General features: G+C 42.9%; 1 protein-coding gene across 2 annotated transcripts in view; it reads left to right on the top strand.

The window, feature by feature from the left end:
- Nucleotides 1-25,445, top strand: part of MDGA2 (MAM domain containing glycosylphosphatidylinositol anchor 2) — a 631,329-nt gene that overhangs the window by 331,900 nt on the left and 273,984 nt on the right. Inside the window, exons 4-5 of one of the 2 annotated variants that reach the window (XM_065403864.1) lie at nt 4,739-4,935; nt 9,937-10,069. In XM_065403864.1, coding sequence (XP_065259936.1) covers nt 4,739-4,935; nt 9,937-10,069 — 330 coding nt within the window. Of the gene's footprint in view, nt 1-4,738; nt 4,948-9,936; nt 10,070-25,445 lie in introns of both variants that reach the window. The other variant, XM_065403863.1, reaches the window with a different exon arrangement.

Here is a 25,445-nt window from a genome sequence, read left to right as displayed (position 1 = left end):
ATCACCCCATGACTTCAGTTTCATTTAATAACTGATTAATCCCCTTACTCTTCATAATTCGATAATAAAAATGCAAGTCGTATTGCAAAGCAAAGGGAGGAAAATACACCTTGTGCTGAATCTGTTTCTATTGTGCTAGGACCCCCCTGAGATTTCCTTCTGCATTTCCCCTTTGCTAGTTAATAAGAACTAAAGTCAATAGCTTCAAGCCCAGACTGTTGATCGGCTTGCTCCTTCAAGTGCTGTTGGAGAGAAAAAAATGCACACATACAGTTTTAACCAATTACAAAAAGAAGTCCATTTGGGATTTTGAATACAGATGAGTGGTGGTTCAGCTATGCATTGAAATCAGGCTTCCAAGGCAGCCTTGACTACAGTATAGGAATGCCATTTTGATCAGATAGCTTTAAAATGGCCTTCTTGAGTGAAACTAATTTGGCAGTTGCCATTCCTGGGTAGTTACAGCCTGTAGCAAATGCCTGGTAGCACTACAAAATATGTTTTGTAACTTTTTATATTGCCGGAGCAAAATGCCTTCTTACATAATAATCCAATAGGACATTTCTCTAACCCGGCACACTAATGGAACGTGTAGCTGAATGCTCAATGAAAGCTCCTAACTACTTTGCAGAATAACACAGCGTTAGTTTGTCGTTTCTGTTCGTGCTGCTTCTGTTGCTCTCATGCAGCTGGAGAGATTTTCTACTGCCAATGACTCAATCACTCATTTTCTGCCGTGAACATTTTCCATTAAGTGGACATAATGAAAATGGTGTGGCAGGACCTTGCCCTCTGTTGCAGTCCTGAGCTTTGACTTTTTTGAGATTTAAGATGATAATTCTTTTAAACCCCGTGGAGATAAAGGCCCCATGCTGCTAGGCATGTACAAACACACACTACAAGAGAGCGCCTGCCCAAAAGACTTGACAGTCCTACTAGACGAGAGATGATGGCAGTGTTATCATCACTGCCATTTTACAGGTAGATATCAGAGGTACACTGAGGTTAAGTAACTTGCCCAAGCTCATATTGGAAGTCTGTGGCAGAGCTCAGAATTGAATCCACAGCACCTTAACCACAGGGCCATCTTTCCTCAAAAGAGTAAATGAGACGAAGTTCCGTGAGAGGACACGTTTCAAATTTCCACTCTGTCATTACTATGTATTGTGTTAATGGTATTGTCGATCAACAAAGACTCTGGGGAGCCACTACTGTGTGATACGTTCTGCATTTCGCTGCGGCTATAGGCAACCAGGTGTTTTGGCCTTGAAGTTTAAGCAAACTATTTTCCGTATTTTATTTGCCATTGAATGAATGAATGGAGGACATAACATTTCAGCACTCTCCTTCCTTTGCAAATGGCACTCTGTTATAAAATATCCTTTAAAAGAAAAACAAAATCTCATTATAAAATGCCATCCTAATTTGAAACCACTGTTTCATAATTTGTTTCTGTGATGCTATCTCCAATATTTTTCAGGGTAGAACTCAGGTAGCATTTATTTAAAATCCATGCACTCTTACCAAGAATTATTGTACGTGTTACTTGGCTAGATGTATGGCACATGTGTTTCGTATTAATCAAGATGCTTTCTCCAATGTGCGTGCAGCCACTTGTCTTACTACTCAAATCAAGATGTACACCTTTAACAAGCAGCTTATGTATTTAAGGCAGCCGTCTATTTTTTAGCACTGATTGGCCCCGATCCTGCAAACATGCAATGGAGCAACTGGGTTCTCCTGGACCCGATTCAGCAACGTACTGGAGTATATGCCTAACTTCAGGCATGTAAGCATACTCCCACTGACTCCAGTAGGACAAGGATCATGCTGACCGTTAGACGTATGTTTAAGCACCATGCTGAATCAGGGCCTGGAGTTGTTCCAACTGATTCAGTGGGATTTCTCACATTTGCAAAGTTACTCAGGTGCATAAATCTTTGCAGGACTGGGGTTGTAATTTGTGGATGAGTGGGTAAAATCAGAATTAACTGAAGAAATCCTACATATCCTAGAATTTAGTGTGTGTGTTTGTTTTTCATGGGCGTCTACACATTTTTTAACCAATACAATGTGTGCCGAATTAACACAAGCAATCACTGTGTGCGTGCAGACTGAGTGATTATAAGGGCAGGTCTTCACTACGGGGGGGGGGGTCGATTTAAGATATGCAAATTCAGCTACGCGAAAAGCGTAGCTGAATTCGACGTATCGGAGCCGACTTACCCCGCTGTGAGGACGGCGGCAAAATCGACCTCCGCGGCTCCCAGTCGACGGCGCTTACTCCCACCTCCGCTGGTGGAGTAAGAGCGTCGATTCGGGGATCGATTGTCGCGTCCCGACGAGACGCGATAATTCAATCCCCGAGAGATCGATTTCTACCCGCCGATTCAGGCGGGTAGTGTAGACCTAGCCTAAGTCTATGTGGAGAAGCAGGCACTGTTGGGTATGCAGTCACCCCATATGAGTACATAGCGACAGTGAATGTACATGCAGATTGGGAGCACACCTAGATTTACCTGTCTACACCTAGCCTTTTGGAACCCTAAGTGCCTAATTTGGAGAAGCAACCTCCTATGGGTCGTTAGACGTTTTAGTAGCTAGATGTCTATCTGCCACTAATTGAGAGTGGAGCATTGCAGGCTGAGTTATTTGCGGGTGGAAAATTGTGCAACATAAGTTAGTAAAGGTGGCTGGGAGGGGGGTTATTTGTATGTTTTTCTTCAATTTAGCCATTATGTTTTAGACAACTTACCAAAATATGATAGTAAAATAACACCGCATACAAAGGAATTGTCTCATCCTTTGATAGGAGATAGCCAAGTGTCGGAAGCGTATCGGTATCATTGTTTATGCAGGGCTTTCCCACTACGCAATTTAACCCTAAATTTCTTTATTAAAATCTAAAGGCCAAATGGTATTTGTACAATTGTTCTAAACGTCGCTAAAAACCTAAATAAAAAGTGATTCCTACATCCATATCATAACACACATTCATAAGCATTTGATCAGAAGAGTCACAAAAGAATCAAACCCAGGGATAACGCTTTCATCCTGGTTTGCTCTAGTATGATCAGATAAGATCTGAGAAATACCCCTGGTTTTTGTATACAGTGCAACAAACAATTGATGGCGTATTGATTGTCACTGTCTTTGCTAAAACCAGGTTTTGGCCAGTTTTGAGTCCTGCTGATTCAACATGCAACTATGCCAAGTTAGTCGATTTACAGGTCATGCTCCAAGGGCTAACTTTCCTTTCTCACATTTAGAGGCAGGGGGGTATTTGTGAAGTGTGGACTTGGAATGAGAAGAAACTCTGTTGTGGGCTCCAGGGATGCTTAAATTGATACTGCAGGAGTAGGAAGTCTGTATTTTAATTATCAGAGGGGTAGCCACGTTAGTCTGTATCCACAAAAAGAACAACGAGTCCGGTGGCACCTTAAAGACTAATAGATTTATTTGGGCATAAGCTTTTGTGGGTAAAAAACCCACTTCTTCAGATGCATGGAGTGAAAATTACAGATATAGGCATAAATATACTGGCACATGGAGAGAAGGGAGTTACTTTACAAGTGGAGAACCAGTGTTGACAGGGCCAATTCAGTCAGGGTGGATGTGGTCCACTCCCAACAATTGATGAGGAGGTGTCAATACCGAGAGAGGGAAAATTGCTTTTGTAGTGAGCCAGCCACTCCCAGTCCCTATTCAAGCCCAGATTAATGGTGTTAAGTTTGCAAATGAATTGTAGCTCTGCAGTTTCTCTTTGAAGTCTGTTTTTGAAGGTTTTTTTGTTGAAGGATGGCTACTTTTAAATCTGTTATTGAATGTCCAGGGAGATTGAAGTGTTCTCCTACTGGCTTTTGTATGTTACCATTCCTGATGTCTGATTTGTGTCCATTTATTCTTTTACGTAGAGACTGTCCGGTTTGGCCAATGTACATGGCAGAGGGACATTGCTGGCACATGATGGCATATATCACATTAGTAGATGTGCAGGTGAATGAGCCCCATGATGGTGTGGCTGATGAGGTTGGGTCCGATGATGATGTCGCTAGAGTAGATATGGGGACAGAGTAGGCAACAGGAGAGACAAGGGCAATTGAGAGTCAAGGGTGTCCAAAGCCTGGGATGGATCTTTTTGTTTGTAGCTTAATACATATCTAACTAGCTAAAGAGACATCTGCCTTAAAAATGTTCTATTTTATTACTTTAAAGAAACACAGATACACTCACATTATCCGATAAGAGGCAAAGATAAAACATTCTCACCAAATAACATCAAAGTTCTCTTACGATGCAAATGAAAACAGCTTGACTAATTATTCCCAGGGTTTGATCAACAGTGTTTTATCTAAGTGAGATTAAGAAAGAAAAAGAGATGAAATTGTTTAAATGAAACATTATTCACACTTAACACCATGAATGGTTTTGAAGTCATTTCTCTTGTGGTAACAGCTAGGAGCCCCAGTGGTGGGAAGGGACCCCATTGTGCCCTGCGCTGTACAAACACAAAAAAGAAAGACGATCCAAAGAACTGACAATCTAAGAGTATACACTTGGGGTAGTAACTGTTCTCGGAACGGATCCCAAACATTCTCATACTTGCCTGTTGTTTTTCAAGAAGATGTGCAGTCTTGGTTGCTTACTTGTGTGTAGGAGACACCTTAGGATCTATGTAAGCCCTGATTTTGTTATCTGAGTTGTGTGTTTTTGTGCTTTTTTTTTTATGCATTTCCAGATTTAGATGACCCGATAGTGACAGTTCACCAGAGCATCGGGGAAGCAAAAGAACAGTTTTACTATGAGAGAACAGTGTTTCTCAGGTGCGTTGCTAACTCCAACCCACCTGTACGGTACAGCTGGAGACGTGGCCAAGAGGTATTACTGCAAGGGTCGGATAAAGGAGTTGAAATCTACGAACCCTTCTTTACCCAGGTAGGAATCAAGGTACAGTATTTTTCTTTTCCTCATAATATTTTCACCGTTACATACACAATATATTGACCCTTTAAAGAACAGTTCCCTTCTTTCCATTTCAGGCTTCACATCTGTTGTTTTCCCCCACCAAAGCTGATCGGATAGCTATACTGCATGTTGTAGGGGTTTTCACAAAATGGTTCATTTCAAGAGCCTGAAGGAATTAGAAACTCACTCTTATCTAATTCCGGTGGGAGTTGGGAGCCTCCTCTCTTGCCTTTCCCCCCCTTTGTGGGTCCTAGCTCCAAACAACTTTTTACAGGGGGGTGGAAATTTCAAAAGTGCCTATAGGGCAAGATTGCATGTGCTGTGTGTATCATGTCTGTGTGTGCTGTGTAATGATGACATGCCTAGGAGTTACTGAGTGCCTTTATTTTTGTAAGCATCATTTAACATAGAGAAAACTCTTTCTATTTTGAAATTGTTGGGCTACCCTCTAAAAAGGAATTTAAGTCAAAAGATAAGAACGGGTGGCAAGCTCCGCTGCAGGTGCAAACGGAAGTAGCTCCTTTGAAGTCATTGAAGTGCACAAATTAAAGATCTGCCCCTCATCAGACTGTTATTTCCTACCTGTGCCCCAAATAATTAACGTACCGCATCTCTGTATAGAAAGTTACAGGCGGAAAAGCCTTTCAAGGAACAACTCTCTTACTATATCTGGACTCTCACCCCTTTGAACTTAATTTTTGGGTCCAGATTTTGGAATGAAACAATTTTCGTTAAAACACTGACTGGAAAAATAGAGAAAGCTGCTGTTCCTCAGAAGTGTCCCTACCAATAAACTCTGGCAACTCAGGTGTATTGGCCACCAAAACTGCCTATCAGATCACATTTTTGAACACATTTGTATTTCTGAAGACCGTAAATCAACCCCAGTATGAAAGTGAGGGAGAAGGAGATCCAGTCTACTGAAAACAGTTTTGTGTGTGTGTGTGTGTGTGAGAGAGAGAGAGAGTTTTGAAAATCTGAAAAAAACACTGAGGAAAGAAACAAACAGCTGCCCGTTCAGTCAGAGTTAGAGGAGAACAATCCTAAATAATTCTGAGCTATTGACTTGAGAGCACCATAATTTTGGCTGTGTATTACACTTTGTATTGCTAACGTAGCTTGCAATACTACAGAGAAACGTGTAGACTGGAACCTTGCAGAGATGAGAAATAGACTGGTAGAGTATCTTTCCTGGACTTCTGAACGCAATGAGATTATTCTTAATTTATAATCTATGGACCCAGTTTAGCTACTCTGTGGTCTGTTTTCTAGTGAACGCCAAGGTGTGGATTGGAGGGTTTTGAATAGCTCCCTCTGAGATGGGATTTCTTGACTAATCATACCTCAACATGGCAATGTTTACTATCATCTCTTTTGTTTAAAAAAAAAATATGGTTCCTAGGTTATTAGGAACACTCTTGGTAAAACCTGTGTGTGTATTAAATTAGTAAATAAATCAGATTGTCATGTTGATCGTCAAAAGCTTATCCATAACCTTTCTACATTTATTGGTGCTCAGGTTGAATTAGCGCATCTATCTGTGTGCATATGAGATTTGATACACAAGGGGACAAAATGTAATTAAAAGTTCGAGTCATACATGTTTACTGCGTATACCTGCATAACTGGTTCTGCTGATGATACAGTAGCAAACAGTGAGAGCTGATGTGAAGAGGGATGAGCGATTTGACTTGAGAACATTAGGGGATTTGAATTTGAGATGGCATTTTCTTCTTGATAGCTTTGAAGCTGGATTATCAGTCCAAATCAAATGAAGTGTAAGGAAAACAAATAGTGAAATGTTTTCACGTTTCTCTTCTATTGTTGCCAAAGAGAGGAGGGGTGAAGGAAGCAGCATATTTTATCCGGATCTCCATTTTATGCCTGTTTCCACTAACCTTCCTATTTTATTAAATAAAAGAAGATAAGGCAATAATGTGGTTTATGTTTTATCTGCATTTTAGGAATCCTGCCACTCAAATTTAGCTCTAGATTTTTAAATCCAGAATTTCTGCAATTCAGTTGTTAACAAGGATTACTTACTCTAGCAGCTGTGTGTGTGGGGGGGGTGGGGGGGTGGGGGGTGGGAACCCAATCATTCAGACATGTACTCCTGGACTAAAGCAGTTCAGATCGTGAATTTTTTAAAGCTGTAAACTTGCTGCGCAATTTTTTCCCTACGGATTTTCTTCATCATCATCATCATTAGATATTGTAATTGCACCGTTCAATTATAAGATTACATTTGCTGTATTTACACTAATTATATAATTAGACATAATTACACTAATTACACAAATCAGCTAAAATTACTTTTAACAAATCATAGAAATTGACGTAACATAAACCACATTACAATGGTGAGATTAGTCCACAACATCAAAGAGTTAACAGCTGAGGCTTAAACTTGCAAGACTCACGAACTGACAGTATCTAGGGGCCTGATCCACAGTCCATTGACTTCCACAGTCGTCTTCATGTCAACTTAAATGAGCTTTAAATTGGCCCCTATGTCCCCCAGATATTCCTGAATACATTGTAAGGTATGAAATCCTGCATTCCCGTCTCATGCAGAACTACATTGGTCTCTGAATTTGACCAAAGAGATTTAATAACGGTGTTAACTTCCATCTCCACCACTGTTTGCTGGTCACCCATATTGATTCTTCTTTGAAAAGGGGTACAGATTTCCCTTTGTATATTGTGTGCATTTGAACAGTCTAGTTTAAACCCCTGTTCCTGCAAACACTTATGCAACATCTGCTTAACTTTCACATTTAACTTCACAGGGACTACTCGCATGATTGTAGTGAAGCATGCTACGTTATGTTTGCAGGTCTGGGACCTCAGGTTGCATTTAAGGCTACCTCTTCCTGAACGAGCCACGTGCACCATTTATTTCCTTTTCATTTCCTTTTGCTTATTCATAACGTGCAGTATTTTTGAATGCAGCCCATATAGCCATCCAAATCCTTCCTATTTAACCCTGTGCACTTGATGTTTATGCAACCACTTTGTCTCAATAAAACTATACACCAGACAGTAATATTATTAACAACTGAGTGGAAATCATGTAATGAAGAGTTCTTCAGTATTTGTCTCTTTCAGTTTGTAGGCCACTGCATGCCTGCTTTATTCAGCGCTTCAGTTTGCTTTAGTGGGAGTTCTGCCTGAGTAAGTCAAAGAGGATTTGTCCTTTTATATCCTTTTATTTTAAGAACTGATGCCGTACTGGTCAGATCAATGGTCCATCTATTCCAAAGACTGTCTCTGACAGTGGCCAGTACCAGAGGGAGAATGTACAAAACAGGGCTATTTTGGAGAGATCCCGCCTGTCTTCCCTTCCCGGCTTCTGGCAGTCAGAAGTTTAGAGTCGCCCTGAGCATGGGGTTGCATCCCTGATCATCTTAGCTAATAGCCATTGATGGATCTCTCCTCCATGAATGTACCTCGTTCTTTTCTGAATCCAGTTATACTTTTGGCCATTGCAGCATCCCATGGCAATGAGTTCCACAGGTTAGTTGTGCATTTTGTGAAAAAGTACTTCCTCTTGTTTGCATTACACATGCTGCCTATTAATTTCATTGGGGGACCCCTCACTTTTTTGAACACGTATTCATAATTTTATAGACCTCTATCATATCCCCCTTAATCATCTATTTTTCTAAGCCAAACAGACCTAATCTTTTTAGTCTCTCCTGGTATGGAAGTCACTCCTTACCCTTGACCATCTTTGTTGCCCTTCTGTGAACCTTTTCAAGTCCCACTATATTCTTTTTGAGATGGGGCAAACAGGACTGGACACATGGAGGTGTGGGCACACCGTGGATTTATATAGAGGCAATTTGATATATTCTGTTTTATTTTCTTTCCCTTTCCCAATAGTTCCTAACACGCTATTAGCTTTTCTGACTGCTGTTGTGCATTGAGCTGAAGTTTTCAGTGAACTATCCATGACTGCTCAAAGGTCTCTTTCTTTCTCGGATATAAACTCAGATTAGATATCTGTTGAACGTGGGGAGTCTTGAGCTTGAAAAAATAGTTTTGTTTCTATGCTGGCACTAATTGCATATGCACGTTTTAATACAACTTTATTGTATTTAATTTCTGTTTCTGTGGTGCACTGTTAACTGACAATGATTTACCATAAAAATGTTACTGTTGTAACTGTTTTTTTCCCAATCTGCTGTGCTTCACATTTCTGTTTCTTATCCCCATGATGTCTTTATTTTGTATTTGATCTAAAATTGAGTATTTGCATTTAGCAATCCTTCCTGAAGACATCTGGTATCACTTTGTCAGGGAAACATAAACACCTGTGTCTTTTCTATCAATGATATAAGATTTTGTATATTTTTTTCATTAAGGGTTGTTTTCTCAAATGTTTCTGTTTGCAGGTTCTCTGTTATGCCCAATTCTTATAGTATTTTATATGAAAATTTCCTGCCTGGATGCTATAATTTTCCCTAGATCCTGTCGAAAAGAGCTCTGTTATTAAATACTCTGTTCAGATCTTTGCACCATAATTTGCATAACTGCTGTCTAAAAATAAAATCTCTAGGAAGCCAGTTTTTAAAGGAAAGCAACAGGAACCCTTTTACAGTAGCTTATGATTTTTCATTATACAGGTTTTATCTCAGGATGCATTACCTGAAATGATATCCAGTCAGCAATTGTGACTTCAAAGCTGCTGCCAAAACAAGATTTTTCTTTCATTTGTTTAAGTGTATGTGGGGGAGTTAACCTTTTAGGTCATGCCTGTATGCGTTTTTTACAGAGCATTTTTCGTATGCAGCTGGGTTGGTGAAAATCAACTTTTCTTTCTGGACAGTTCCAACTTGTCACCTGCTTCTAATTAGCCATCCCAATACAATAGTCTTGCGGCCCCGGCAGTCTGTCTCAGAAAGCTATGATAATCTGCCTGTCCCTGTGGCTTAATCTCGTCCTAATTTACCTTTCTAATGTGTGCAGGGGGAAACAAAGATATTGAAACTAAAGAATCTTCGGCCTCAGGACTATGCTAATTACAGCTGCATTGCTTCAGTGAGGAGTGTGTGCAACATCCCTGACAAGATGGTGTCTTTCAGACTCTCCAATAAAACAGGTATTGTGTGAAACTATCTACTCTCCCAGTGGATCTGCTACTTGTACAGTGTCTTCCAAATGTACAGACTGCACAGGGTTATGCTAGAATTTACAATATGTGCCGATGCACAAACCCACCCTAAGCTATGATCTATCTAGAAGTGATGGGCAGAAGCAACAACATTCAGATATTCATCCAAAATGCCCTGCGGTTGGAGTGTGTTTGGATCAGGGATTTTGATTCATCTCCTTACATGACAGGGGACAGCTGTGGAATTTGTATCAGGATCTGACTTTCCCTAGCATTTGGGGGATTTCTCTATTATCTAGTTTGATAAATATGCATACAGAAGTGTTGCATTTAGTGTCCTCAAAGAATACAAATAATAGCCACTTTTTATATAAAAGTATCCTTAATATATTGTTTAGAAGGGATAATATACGATTAACAAATGTAAGTGTGTTATAGACATGTGCTATAAACACAACCGGAGAAGGTGCTGTAGATGGTAATAAGCCATATATTGATCTGTTGAACTCTATTACAGTCAATTAATCGTTTATTAAAAGAACTACTAATAATTTTAAACCTTTATAAACTATTTATATATTTACCCTTAATCTAAAGTCTAAAAGAAATAGCTATGGGCCAGGATGAGTGGTACCTTACTCTGTGAAAAGTCCCAATGGCGTCAATGCGACTATTTGTAGAGTTGGATATTATTCAACAAAAGTAAGAGGATCACAGTCGAGCCCTATACAAAAATCTTGGGTGGAAGATTTCATAAGAACCCTCTAGATGCTCTGTAGAGCTAGTCAGGAATTTTCCATCAGAATGTTTTGGCAAAAGAAAATGTTTTTTTTCTTCAACATTGATTTTTTTTTTAAGAAAAAAACATGACTTTTGCCAATGTTTTGATTTTCTGTTGGGAAAATTGAAACAAAATATTTAATTTCAGATTGGGTTAACCCAAATCAAAATATTTTGTCAAATTGAAACATTTTGTGTTGGGTCAGTTAGATATCAATCGGTGTCTCCTGAGTTGCCACATGGGAATTACAGTTCATGTGCCTCATGTCCCGGTTGTCCTCTATGTTTGGGCCTCCCATCTGGACTACATCTCCCATGATGCATCACAGTCTCCCCTCTGGTTGAACTGGCATGATGCATCATGGGAGGTGCAGTCTAGTCAAAATAAATGTCAAAATATCAAACTTTCCCACAGGACAAACTTTTTGAATTTTTGACCAGCTTTCATGCTTTGTATCAATGTTGATTAGATAATTTGCAAGAAATGTTTTTTGAACTGGAAGCCAAACAGCAAAAACCTTGTGTTAGCTCTGTTCAAAGTCAAGAGTAGATAATTAATAACTTCAAGTAGATGTTTTCTGGAGAATTGTTGGTTAGCAAGTGTCAAAACATGTTGAAGATTGCAAGTTAGATTAAGTGAGGTTATGCTTTAATAATATATACTGCAAGGGCACTGAAAACAGGTAATGAATGAATGAAGCTGCCGGTTGAAGATTTAATAAGGGTTCTGCATGGATCTAGGATGAACTACTCATTTTATTTACATTTGCACATTTTCCCATTTTTCTATAGTCACAGCTCGATTCCAAAGTATGACCATCAGCTTATTTGTATATCTCTGATGATTGCAAAAGTAGGTATAATGTCAAAGACCGAGGGCCTGATTCTGCTCAGGTGTAAATCAGGAGTAACTCCATTGACATCTAAGGAGTCACGCTCATATAAACCCTGCGTGAGTAGGAGCAGAATCAGGCCTGGAGATGGTAGTCAGCAACTATATAACCCAATGGTCAATCTGTACTTTGATTCCCCATTGCTATGCCTGGTCCATAGATTACATCCCCAGCTACATACAGAACTTGGCTCTTTAGCTTAAGCTATAGACACACTCCTGCTTTCTGCTCTAGCGGTCTCTAGTTCAGTCCCCAGTGTGGTGGCCAAGACGGTGCTGGTTGCCTCTTCACCAGGTGAGATCAGCAGACTCCTGCTCCTGCTCCGAGTTCTCAGAGATGCTATTTAAATGACTGTTGCTGTAGTATATTTTAGCACTGTTAGAGAAAGTCCCCTCGGTGAGCTTGTTAAAATGGGTCCATTAGTGGGGGCACACACCTCGTTCGGAAGTCCATTAGTGGGGGCCGGCTACCATCAGAGACGGGATTAGAATAACTAGTTAGTGGTTTATTAAGAACTATGAAAGATGTGACAACTGGGCCAAAACTTGCTTTCATTTACATTGATGTAATTCCTTACAAGTTAGTGGAGTTTCTCTGGATTTATACTAGTGTCACGGAGCAGAATCTGGTGTACTCTGTGTCCATTTGATTCAGTTTCTGCATGCACATTTGTTCCACCTTTCTGTATTTTTATTGGTATATAGCGTGGAGCTATTTAAAGAGGAGTAACCAAAGAAGAGAAACAGTCATAGAATCATAGAATATCAGGGTTTGAAGGGACCTCAGGAGGTCATCTAGTCCAACCCCCTGCTCGAAGCAGGACCAATTCCCAACTAAATCATCTCAGCCAGGGCTTTGTCAAGCCTGACCTTAAAAACCTCTAAGGAAGGAGATTCCACAACCTCCCTAGGTAATCAATTCCAGTGCTTCACCACCCTCCTAGTGAAAAAGTTTTTCCTAATATCCAACCTAAACCTCCCCCGCTGCAACTTGAGACCATTACTCCTTGTTCTGTCATCAGGTACCACTGAGAACAGTCTAGATCCATCCTCTTTGGAACCCCCTTTCAGGTAGTTGAAAGCAGCTATCAAATCCCCCCTCATTCTTCTCTTCTGCAGACTAAACAATCCCAGTTCCCTCAGCCTCTCCTCATAAGTCATGTGTTCCAGCCCCCTAATCATTTTTGTTGACCTCCGCTGGACTCTTTCCAATTTTTCCACATCCTTTTTGTAGTGTGGGGCCCAAAACTGGACACAGTACTCCAGATGAGGCCTCACCAATGTCGAATAGAGGGGAATGATCACGTCCCTCGATCTGCTGGCAATGCCCCTACTTATACAGCCCAAAATGCCATTAGCCTTCTTGGCAACAAGGGCACACTGTTGACTCATATCCAGCTTCTCATCCACTGTAACCCTTAGGTCCTTTTCTGCAGAACTGCTTCCTAGCCATTCAGTCCCTAGTCTGTAACAGTGAATGGGATTCTTCCGTCTTAAGTGCAGGACTCTGCACTTGTCCTTGTTGAACCTCATCAGGTTTCTTTTGGCCCAATCCTCTAATTTGTCTAGGTCCCTCTGTATCCTATCCCTACTCTCCAGCGTATCTACCACTCCTCCCAGTTTAGTGTCATCTGCAAACTTGCTGAGAGTGCAGTCCACGCCATCCTCCAGATCATTAATGAAGATATTGAACAAAACTGGCCCTAGGACTGACCCTTGGGGCACTCCACTTGAAACCGTCTCCCAACTAGACATGGAGCTGTTGATCACTACCCGTTGAGCCCGACTATTTAGCCAGCTTTCTATCCACCTTATAGTCCATTCATCCAGCCCATACTTCTTTAACTTGCTGGCAAGAATACTGTGGGAGACTGTATCAAAAGCTTTGCTAAAGTCAAGGAATAACACATCCATTGCTTTCCCCTCATCCACAGAGCCAGTTATCTCCTCATAGAAGGCAATTAGGTTAGTCAGGCATGACTTGCCCTTGATGAATCCATGCTGACTGTTCCTGATTACTTTCCTCTCCTCTAAGTGCTTCAGAATTGATTCCTTGAGGACCTGCTCCATGAAGGGGCAGTCAGAAGGGGCTATAAAGTGACAAGCAAATGTAGCAATTCTGATGCATGAAAGTGGTGGCAAGTGAAAGTCAGCTCAGCGGCTTATTACAGAGCCTGTGTGTTTAGCATCACAGACAACATCACTAGTCTCTATCAATCTAGTCTGTAACTAATACTGGAGGAGAAAGTTGTTGCCAAAGATCACATTGCGGGTACTGATTAGAGAGCGGGCTGGGTATAGCAAAGACAATTTGTGGCAGTGTGATGGGGGCTCAGAGGACTGGGCAGCCTAGTGGTTAGCGCGCCTGGCTTCTGCCCCTTCCCCCTCTCCCCGATAGGATTGCCTGTTCTTGATCGTAAGCCAGGAATCTCCAGCTTTCCACCCGCATCCGGGCCTTGTCTCTTAAGAAGGTGTGATAGGGAGACTCAGGTCCTCTTCCTCCACCTGGGTCCTGGCCCAGGTGGGAAGCAACACCGGCAGGGTCTTCCCTGTAGCAAGTCCCAGTTCACTTCCCTGGGCTACTTCCTACCCATAGGTCCCTTCAGTTTGGGGCATGGCTGCCATAGTCCAACCATTCGCTCAGCAAACAAAGAGTCCAAATGAGCAGAGCCCTGCAGGTCCTCAAAGGGGAGGATGGTTGGAGACGGCCCTGCCTGTGAGCCTTACTCACTCTGTGGTCCCCTCCCACGCTCAGCCTTCTGTCTGGCTTCCTGGAGAAGGGTTCCTCTCTCCTGCAGCCTGTCTACCACCTTTGCCTGCGTTTCTGAGCTCCCGTCTAACTCGCTCCTCCAGTTGGAGCGTGCTCGGCAGGCCCGGAGGGGTGGGGCTATCTGGGCCCAGTCTTCTCTCTTAACCCCTTCGGGTCCTTCACAGCTATTTCTCCTGCCAATGGTTCCTTCAGTCCTCTAAATTCTTGTGCACACCGCTAGTTTCCTTCCCCAGCTCTGTGAAGCTTGAACACTTGCACCTTCCACCCACAGAATTTGGTCCAATACAATTTGGTCCTCGCTCACCTTGTCTGTCTCATATCCTGGAACCAGCATGGCTACTGCAACACTGCAAATGATTGTACAACGGACATGCAACAGTTGTATTATGTTTTGGTTGTGTACAATAGCGCCTAGGCCCGAAAGGAACCAGCCAAGCTCAGAACCCCGTTGTGCTGGGCAGTGTGTGAACACTACCCACTCGACCAGGCTGCCTCTTAGAACAAAATCCTAAGCACCATTAGTGTGAGTGCCGCTGCCACCCCCTCTCCCCCGAGGCCAGGAGTGCTGCCAGCTTTTTTGCCGCCATAGGCGGCAGAAGGTCCCGCCCCCGAAATGCTGCCCCCAACAGAGGCGGCAGAAGGTCCCGCCCCCGAAATGCCGCCCCCAACAGAGGCAGCGCAAGGTCCCGCCCCCGAAATACCGACGACGACCGGGGTGCCTGAAGATCCGGCCGCCGCGGTTGCCGCCCCCCAAATGTTAGCGCCCTAGGCGACCGCCTCGGTCGCCTAATGGGTTGTGCCGGCCCTGCCCAAGGCTGACAATGTAAAGACGTACTAACGCCGTACAGACTGGACAGAGAGCTCTGAGAGCTGTGGGGAGGGCAGCAGTGAGCAAAAGGTGTGAGAAGGTCAGTTGGGTTTCTAGCATCATAGCACTTGGCATGTGCTGAAAATAGGCAGTGCTGCTCTTGGCTAATGTAAGTGTGTGCAGGTCAATAGCCCTAAATCTGCTTGCCAGAATATGGCAGCGGTGCCGGCATGCTTGTGGCTTTAACTTAAAGGCAGCCGTTCTGCAGCCCTGGCTCCCTTTCAGCAGCATTTTCGCATTTGAGCAGTCCCATTAAAAGCACTGTCTCGACATTTATTTTACCCCTCACCCGAGTAAGGGCTGCTGCAGAATCAAACCCGACTGTTCTGCAGCAAACTCGATGGGCTATCCTGACCAAGAGAGGCCTCTGAAAAACGGCAATTTGCCGATTAGCCTAGGAGACACTGGACCCATATTCTGTGCTGGCTTGCAGTCGATCCACGCCCATTGGGCTTCACATCAGATGGGGCCCCACAAAAGGCCACACAGTGCTCTTATAAATCATTTGTGTGCATCTTTCAACCCCCCCGGAGCCCCTACATGATGCACATTCCTAATTGTCAGTGTGCTTTTCCCCCCGGGAGGCAAGGATCTTCGTTTCCAAGGGCAGGGAGCAGAAAGAGTGCCAATTAGATCAGTCAGTCAAGAGGCACTTTCCAGGATGCGGCCACTTAAAGGTTGCAGGGTGTTATGAGCTGTCTTTTCTAATGAGATCTGATCCTTGTGCCACTCAGGAGCTCTCTACTAATAGCCAGCAGTGAGTAGCCCGGCATAGGTGCAGGTTTGTGGGATCTGGGGCCTGCATCTGCTGCACCGTCCCCACCTTTTGGCACAGAGGGGGGCAGAGAGTATGTCAGGAAGGTGTGTGGGGGGGACAGGGTAGAGGAGCTCTGTTATTCTGTGTTTATCCCCTACTGGCTTGTAGGGGAGGGTCCGCTAAGGATTAGTAATTAAGGAGCCGGAACAAGATCCCTGGTCTTCAGGATCCTTCCCCTTCTCTGGCTCTCAGCACTGCTGCATTTCTCAGGGTTCTTTGATGGACCTGGCTTCTTGTCCTGGCAGACACCACCCCGCCCCCCCAAAATGAGGGGCAGCTCCAGGCACCAGCGCAGCAAGTGCATGCCTGGGGCGGCAAGCTGCGGGGGGCGGTGTGCCGGTCACCGTGAGGGCGGCAGTCAGGCTACTTCCGGCGGCATGCTGCGGGAGGTCCGCCGGTCCCGCGGCTTCGGCGGCAATTCGGAGGCAGGTATGCCGAAGGCGCGGGACCGGCGGACCTCCCGCAAGCATGCTGCCAAATCAGCGGGACCGTGGACCTCCCGCAGGCGTGCCGCCAAAGCCTGCCTCACTGCTGTGCTTGGGGCAGCAAAATACATAGAGCTGCCCCTGCCCACAATGCCCCTGGGAATGACCCCTTCTGGCTGCAATGCTCTGCCCCTTCTCTGTGTCCCAGATCCACTTCCGCTTAGGTTCATTGCTTTGAAGTCACTGTCTCGCGCCTGCTTTTTCCTGTTCCGTTTTCACCAACTTAAAATAGTTCCTTTTATTGGCAGAGCCACCCAATAGTCATGGCTTCATCTCATCGCCCACATAAGCGTCTCCCTTCCCGAGGCCTGCCTGTCTAGTGTCCCAGATCAGCCCGGACCAGGCTCTGGCTAGCTAAGGGTGCTTGCTGGAATGTGTCAACCCTGCAGCCGTCTCAGCCTGCGTGTAAAGACACAGGGTTCATTAATTCTATTCTGTGTCAAACATGAATCGACAGATCATAGTAAAATGCATGACTTACCGCTTAATCTACAGAGCCAGGGAAGGGGACTTTAAATACAGGTGCTCAGATATAATAATATGCATTGAGACGTGCGTGAGTTCCTTAAAAAACGGCATGGTTCCTTTGAAAGCATTAGGGAAGATACATAATATGTATCCGTAAGTCCACATGGCTCTTGGATTGCTACAATGATAGCAAACATCTGTAGGGCACTTGAAAGGGTTAAATAGGTAATGAGGCCATTTTAAATATTGAAATTCTGTGCTTCAGATAATTTTTTGGCGTTAATATGATGAATTAAAAATAGATGGAAATTTTGATGTTAATCTACAAAGCTTCCTCGGTGCCATAGATTCATTTGAAAATATATCGGTGTGGATTAATCACATCAGCCTAGTTAGATTGCAGGGATCATGACTAAAATATAACGTGGAGGTTGGATTCCAACAGCTTCAAGAAAAAGAGCACTTTGGGTACGTGTTTCCTAGCTGTAGGCAGTGTGGTGTGGATGATTTAGTTGGGGATTGGTCCTGCTTTGAGCAGTGGGTGGGACTAGAACCTCCTGAGGTCCTGATATTCGATGATTCTATGATACGCAGGGCTGAGAGCCCCTCACTACCACCTGCCCATCGTAGCATGAGGGAGCCTTGTCTGTGCCTGCCAGGGGTAGGCTCCCCATCTCCACCGGCCACAGACACGCCCCAACTCCACGGGCAGCACATGCCCTCCCCGCTAGGTATGAGCAGGGCCCTCTCTCTCTAGACTAGCAGTAGGCACGCTCCAACATCTGAGCATCTCCTTGGAATATCCGGCCCCTCCTCTGCTGGACACTGGCAGTATTTACAGATTTGCTGCTGCCAAAGAAGCAGTGCACCCCAGCTTACCAGTTACCCCTCAGATCACTGCTTCTCTTCACGCACAGCACTTCGGTATGTTTACAGGGAAAGCAAGTAAAGTTTATTTAACAAAGCCCAGAGATTCCAGTGTTGGCAAGCAGACATTTTGGAAACAAACGGTTACATATCCAATAAAATCATAACACGCATTCCAGAGCCTAGACTTAATTAACGAGAGCCTCTTATGTCTGATGAAGTATTGCTCACCAGTACTTTCGCACTAGGCAGGCTGTAATCCCTTTCCCATGATACAAGATATGCTGTCAGCTTGTCTCTTACGTGAAGGATCCAGGGTGTTCCCTGCTGTACCCTCACAGTCCATTGTCTTTGCTCAAAACAAGATCCCTTCCTGCTATTGATTTCTTCCTGTAAAAGTCCTGTCTTGTAGATTTTGCAACTTTTCTACTGCTGTGAGGCTCAGTATGCAAACAGGTCTCCATTGTGAGACATACAATGCCCCGTGCACACATGACCAAACAGGGGGGATAAGCGTCTGCTTGAAAGGAACCTGCTTAAGACATATCACTTCCTGATCACCTGCTTTAACTCCAAGGCTTTGAGAACATAATTTCCAGTATAGATACATCACTCCTTAAATATTATCCATGCATACATTTTGGAATGATTATGATGACTACTAGGCTAGTGGCTTTTGATAGAGACCTTACATGACACCCTTTGGTAAATTTAGTGCGCATCTATATGACCCAGGGGATCCCTGTAAACTCTGTTCCCCTCTGCCTACTGCTAGCTGGCATCAAAAGGTTCCTGGGTCACACAGAGTTAAACTGAATCATAGTTTAAGCTGGCACTTTATCCTCTGTGGTAGGAATCAAATTGGAAAGGTTTCCTTCGCTTCTAATCTCTCCATTAAGAAGCATTCTATTTTGTCTAACTTATATTGTCTCCGTTCATCCCATACAACATTACAGAATTATTTCATTTGAAAAAAATAAATATTTCTCTTCACGAGCCATGGTGTTCTCCAGGAATATGGTGACAGTGCATGAAAATGCTCTGCAGGTGTCCGAAATCCCCAGATAAGAAATGTAGCCAGTATAATAGAACTGAATGCTGAGGCTGGGGATGGTATTAACTGTGTAGTAGAAAAATAAAGCGACTAATTATAGATACTTACACTAAGTTTAACATGATATGCTAGTGGAACCTATTAGTACTGCTGTATTTTAGGGATCATCGTTGTTTTCCATACAAGACACATTTTATCGGGTTTATAAAGCAGTCATAAAAAGGTCCTTCCCGCCATTTGAGAGCTGGCCTACAGATTCTCATTTTGGGGATATTGTGTTTAAATCATGATACATTTCCGATTGGTTCCTCCATCTTTAAGTTAAAGAAGGAGCAAAGACACAATTGGGAAATCGTTGGAATTTTTAACCTTTAATCTTTGTTTTCCCCACTTCTGCAATTCAAAACCAGCTTTGATTTAATCGGAATTTTTACAGTGAATGATTTTTAAAAATATCTGCCAGCATGGTCTGTTGTTTATGGTTTATGGTTTGGATTTTAGCTAATATAGAGCCTGATCCTGCAAATGGATCCATGCAACTAGATTCTGGTGCCACAATGAAGTACCACTGAAGTCAAAGGGGCTCTGCTTGGGCAAATGGCTGAGCCCACATGGATCTGGACTGGGTCCACACTGGGCATGAGATGTATATTAGGTCATGACTTATAGTCCCATACCTTATTTTTTATTTATAATTTTTATTAATGTTTCCAAATACAACAAATGCACCAAAATACCAGATTCATCATAATACACAAAGTAAACAAAGAGGGTTAGGATACAGGGAGGGGAGGAGAAACGACATCTCTCTCTTCAGGGTCTACGTTAATCATAGACCTCTAAAAAGTCAGCCCAAATTGCTTTGAATTTATTGGGCATTCCCTTTCTGTGGAATGTCAGTCATGTGTTAGCTGTCAGGTTGACTGTATCACCAGCCCAGGCATCAATATTTGGTGGGCCTCAGCTTTTCTATATTTGCAGAATCATTTTTTTAGCATCCAAAGCTGCACGTTGGGACCACGCTGCCTTGTTACCAAGTAGTCCCCAGGTATCAGGAATATGTGCAAGAATGAAACTTAAGGGGGGGGGGGGGGGTCCCAAATTAGCATCCAAAATAAATTGGTCCTTTGACCCACCTCACACGAGAAATTCTTGATCTGGGGGCTAACATATGAGCTAAAACATATGAGCTAATACAGCACTAATAGAGTCACATTTCCAACAGTGGTCAGCATTTATGAGGCCCATTACCATTAGCCAGCATATTTGAAAAAGTGTCTTTTGGTGAATAAGCCACAGTCTCAGGTCTATCGTTGTTTTTTTAACATTAGATAGACTTGTACTCCATTGGGTTGGAGATAGTTGTGTATCCAAATCTCTGCTCCAAGCCAATCTCAAATTATCAATCTTTGGCAGGGTTTTTTGGGCCAGAAAATCATAAAAGGGATACCACTGGCCCCGTAAATCCAGGAAGTCTCCTCCACAATAATAAAACCTTCTTGAGGTTCTGGGGTACCCAATGCATCTGGCCCAAATGTATTCATAAGTAATGCTTTAACTGGAGATATTTCCATGCTCCAGAGCAGGGTAAGCCAAACTGCTGAAGATCTACAGATGGTTTAAATTTAGCATTGTTAGCTAGCTGTGACACAGTCATCATTCCTCTGTCCATCCAATCCATCCACGAACTTAGGATTGCTCTATAGTTCCATACTTTCAAGCAATCTCTTGCTTAAGGGTGACTGAATTTTTGTGCACCTTTGACTTGGCTGCGTAACCTACCCTCCAGCCCAAGGTGTGCATGTCAGAGTTGCACATCCTTGTGCATATGCAAACCTAGGTTCCCCTGTGTCAGGGCATTTGCACACCCCTTGGGAGTGTGATGAAGTGCACACAAGCTTAGGTGCAAACCTACTTGAAAATTTGGCCTATAACTGTATCTCTTTTTGGCAGTAAGAGAACATAAGAACATAAGAACATAAGAAAGGCCGTACTGGGTCAGACCAAAGGTCCATCTAGCCCAGTATCTGTCTACCGACAGTGGCCAATGCCAGGTGCCCCAGAGGGAGTGAACCTAACAGGCAATGATCAAGTGATCTCTCTCCTGCCATCCATCTCCATCCTCTGACGAACAGAGGCTAGGGACACCATTCTTACCCATCCTGGCTAATAGCCATTTATGGACTTAGCCACCATGAATTTATCCAGTCCCCTTTTAAACATTGTTATAGTCCTAGCCTTCACAACCTCCTCAGGTAAGGAGTTCCACAAGTTGACTGTGCGCTGCGTGAAGAAGAACTTCCTTTTATTTGTTTTAAACCTGCTGCCTATTAATTTCTTTTGGTGACCCCTAGTCACCAAAGAGGACCAAAATGCAAACAGAGACAAAAAGACATATTTTAAAAATTGAAAGTCAAATCCTACTGAGGATAGTGGAAAGGAACATAGACTCTGGCAAATCAAGTGTAAAAGTATAATTAGGCAGGACAAAAAGAATTTTAAAAACTAGCAGAAGACACAAAAACTAACAGCAATTTTTTGAAGTATATCAGAAGCAGGAAGCCTGCCAAAAAATCAGTGGGGCCTCTGGACAATTGAGGTGCTAAAGGAGCACTCAAGAAAAACAAGGCCATCATGGAGAAGCTAAATTAATTCTTTGCATTGGCCTTCACTGCAGAGGATGTGGGGGAGATTCCCACACCTGAGCCATTCTTTTTAGGTGACAGATCTGAGGAACTGTCCCAGATGGAGGTGTCAATAGAGGAGGTGTTTTTGGTCAATTGGTAAATTAAACAGAAATAAGTCACCAGGACAAGTTGGTATTCACCCAGGAGTTCTGAGGGAACTCAAGTATGAAATTGCAGAACTACTAGCTATGATATGTAATCTATCCCTTAAATCAGCCTCTGTACCAGATAACTGGTGGATAGCTAATGTAACACTGATTTTTTTAAAGAAATCTCCAGAGGCAATCCTGGCTATTAAGGCCAGTGAGCCTGATTTCAGTACCAGGCAAATTGCTTGAAACTATAGTAAAGAACAGAATTATCAGACACACAGATGATCATGATATGTTGGGAAAGAGTGAATGTGGCTTTTGTAAAGGGAAATCACGCCTTACCAATTGATTAGAATCCTTTGAGGGGGTCAGCAAACACCGACAAGGGGGATCCAGTGGATATAATGTACTTGGACTGTCAGAAAGCCTTTGACCAGGTCCCTCACCAAAGGCTCTTAAGTAAGCAGTCATGAGATAGGAGGGAGGGTCCTCTCAGGGATCACTAACTAGTTAAAAGACAGGAAACAAAGGGTAGGAATAAATGGACTGTTTTCACAATGGAGAGCGTTAAATAACCCTAGGGATCTGTACTGTGACCAATAATGTTCCACATATTCATAAATGACCAGGAAAAAGTGATAAAAGTGAGGTGGCAAAGTTTGCAGGTGCTACAAAATTACTCAATTTAGTTAGATCCCGAGTAGACTGTGAAGAGATACAAAAGGATTTCACAAAACTGGGTGACGGGGCAACAAAATGGCAGATGAAATTCAATGTTGATAAATGCAAAGTAATGCACATTAGAAAACATAATCCCAACTGTACATACAAAATGATGGGGTCTAAATTAGCCGTTATTACTAATGAAAGAGATCTCAGAGTCATTATGGATAGCTCTCTGAAAACATCTGCTCAATGTGGAGCGGCAGTCAAAAAAGCGAACAGAATGTTGGGAATCACTAGGAAAGGGATAGATAATAAGACAGAAAATATCATAATGCCACTATAGAAATCCATGAACACCTTGAATGCTGTGTCCAGCTCTGGTCACCCTATCTCAAAAAAGAGATGTCAGAATTGGAAAAGGTACAAAGAAGGGCAATGAAATGAATAGGCAGCAGGTTTAAAACAAACAAAAGGAAGTATTTCTTCACACAATGCACAGTCATCCTGTGGAACTTGTTGCCAGGAATACTGTAAAGGCCAAAAATATAAATGGGTTCAAAAATGATTACATAGGTTCCTGGAGAATAGGTTCATCAATGGCTATTAGCCAAGATGATCAGGGATGTAACCCCATGTTTTGGGTGTCCCTAAATCTCTGACTGCCAGAAGCAGGGACTGGACAACAGGTGATGGGTCACTTGAAAATTGCCCTGTGCTATTCATTCCCTCGAAGTGTCTGGCACTGGTCCCTGTCTGAAGACAGGATACTGGGCTAGAAGGACCATTGGTCTGACCCAGTGCGGCCGTTCTTATGCTTTTATGAACATACCTTTGATTCAGGTGTCATTGATCTAGCAGCATGTGATCTAGAAAGAGAAGACCTTTACCCTCTAAAGCAATATCTATCTAAGGCAATCACAGGCGTCAGTAGAGACCTAGTTTTCCTCTTAGGTTCAGAGAATATCAGCACCGGGTCACTGATCAGAATATGCTTCCATTCTATCTATGTATGGTCCCCTGCCAATTCAGTTTAGCTGATAAGCCCAGAGGGGCAGGGATAGCACATAGGGGCAGAAAGCACTCAGTATATTTACTGATTAGGGTGATAGGTAAATGTCTTATCATATGAACAATCATAAATTAATGATTGAATGCTGGATCTGCTGCCCCAGTTGGCACCTGTTGGCCCAGTTAGTTAATCAAGCCCACTGCGTGATGTACACCTTTTTATTAGTAGATATGGACGGATGTATTTCGCAGAGCCAGCCTTTCATTAATCTCCATCTGTACATCAGCAGTGGATAATTTGCTGCTCAAACATTGTTGCACTTATTTGAAACTTCCAGTTGTCCCTGTTTAGTAACACTCCTTTTTGCTTTAAATTCTTTGATGTGCGTTGACCAACCTAGCATTGTGTTCTGTCTTAGCGGAGTTCCTAATTCCATCCTCATAAACTTCCCCTTGCAAAATGTGCTGCCAGCTTTCAAAGCTAGGATCTTTAGTTTTATAAAATGTATCATATTTTAAAAATGTGGCTGCCTAAAGTTAGGCTTCTGCATTCATATTTAGTTCCCTTAAATATTTTTCAGAAGAGCTGGGTGTCCACAAATCCCAGGAAAGTTAATGAGTCTGTAGGTTCTCAGCATTTCTGAAAGTTGAGCCACTTGAGGTTATTAAATATGGTTTCAGGAACCTTTTTTTAGGCACTCAGTTATGCAAATATGTACCAAGGTTTTTATTTTTGCTGTTTGCTGTTTTGTAATGATTAATCCTTATCATCAGCAATGTTGATAGTATTAAAGACTTTTTATTAAATAGCTACCGAGGGCAGCTTGTCACTCCGTTTAAAGCTCTGCCTGTACTGGAAGTGAAGTCTGGAGCTCAGAAATGTAACAAACACTTGCTACTTCACTGAGTATTTCATGCTGATATTACTCCTTTCAGGCTGACATTCAGATCTAGATCTTTATCTAAACAATCCTAAACCAAAGCAAAGCTTTGAAAGCAGCTGTGGAGGCTTGCTGGCTGGCTCCATTTTGGCCAGCGACATTCCACTGGAAACCTTTCAAAAATGTTTTTAATATGCATTGCCTCTGTCTTCTGCAGCATTGTAGGGGTTTAGCATGTGTCCAGCTCCTGGGCAGAACTTTTTTCAAGGGGGCATCACATTTTAGTTAGTAGAGTTCCTCAATATTTTTAAATCATTGTGTCCAATACTCTTGAATTCTAAACAAAAAAAATAAACCCGTGTGTGTGTGTATGTGTATTCATGCGTGTGAATGCATGAATCAGGTTTTTTGAGTTAGAGCCTCAGCGGTTGCCAACTGGTGTAGTTTCACGGAAGTTGAGGGACTGAATAAATTGGGACTGTTTAGTCTAGAAAGGAGATGAATAAGAGGGGGGGATGGCAGAGTTGCATGTAAAATAGTGAATTGTCCAGAGAGAAGGCAAACCAGGTGCATATACAGATCAAAACGGAAAACAGTGAAGAAACCACATTAAGCAAACCTGTTTTGAGAATCTTCAGAAATTGTTCCCTTTGAGTTTTGAGTGAGGGTTTGAGCACAGGTTGGGGATATTTTACCCAAACGCTTAGCTGATCTCTAGTTTAAACTAAACTGTTTTAGAATCAGGGTTATAACTTGAAATTCTGAGACAGACTTTAACATGGAGTGGAGAGACTGAGGGAACTGGGTTTGTTTAGTCTGCAGAAGAGAAAAGTGAGGGGGGATTTGATAGCAGCCTTCAACTACCTGAAGGGGGGCTCCAAAGAGGATGGAGCTTGGCTGTTCTCAGTGGTGGCAGATGACAGAACAAGGAGCAATGGTATCAAGTTGCAGTGGGGGAGGTCTAGGTTGGATATTAGGAAAAACTTTTTCACTAGGAGGGTGGTGAAGCACTGGAATGGATTGCCTAGG

The sequence above is a fragment of the Emys orbicularis genome, chromosome 4, assembly GCF_028017835.1.
Source record: "Emys orbicularis isolate rEmyOrb1 chromosome 4, rEmyOrb1.hap1, whole genome shotgun sequence".
Taxonomy (NCBI): domain Eukaryota; kingdom Metazoa; phylum Chordata; order Testudines; family Emydidae; genus Emys; species Emys orbicularis.
Note: the sequence above shows the minus strand (reverse complement) of the source record. Positions and strands in the feature narration are given on the sequence as shown.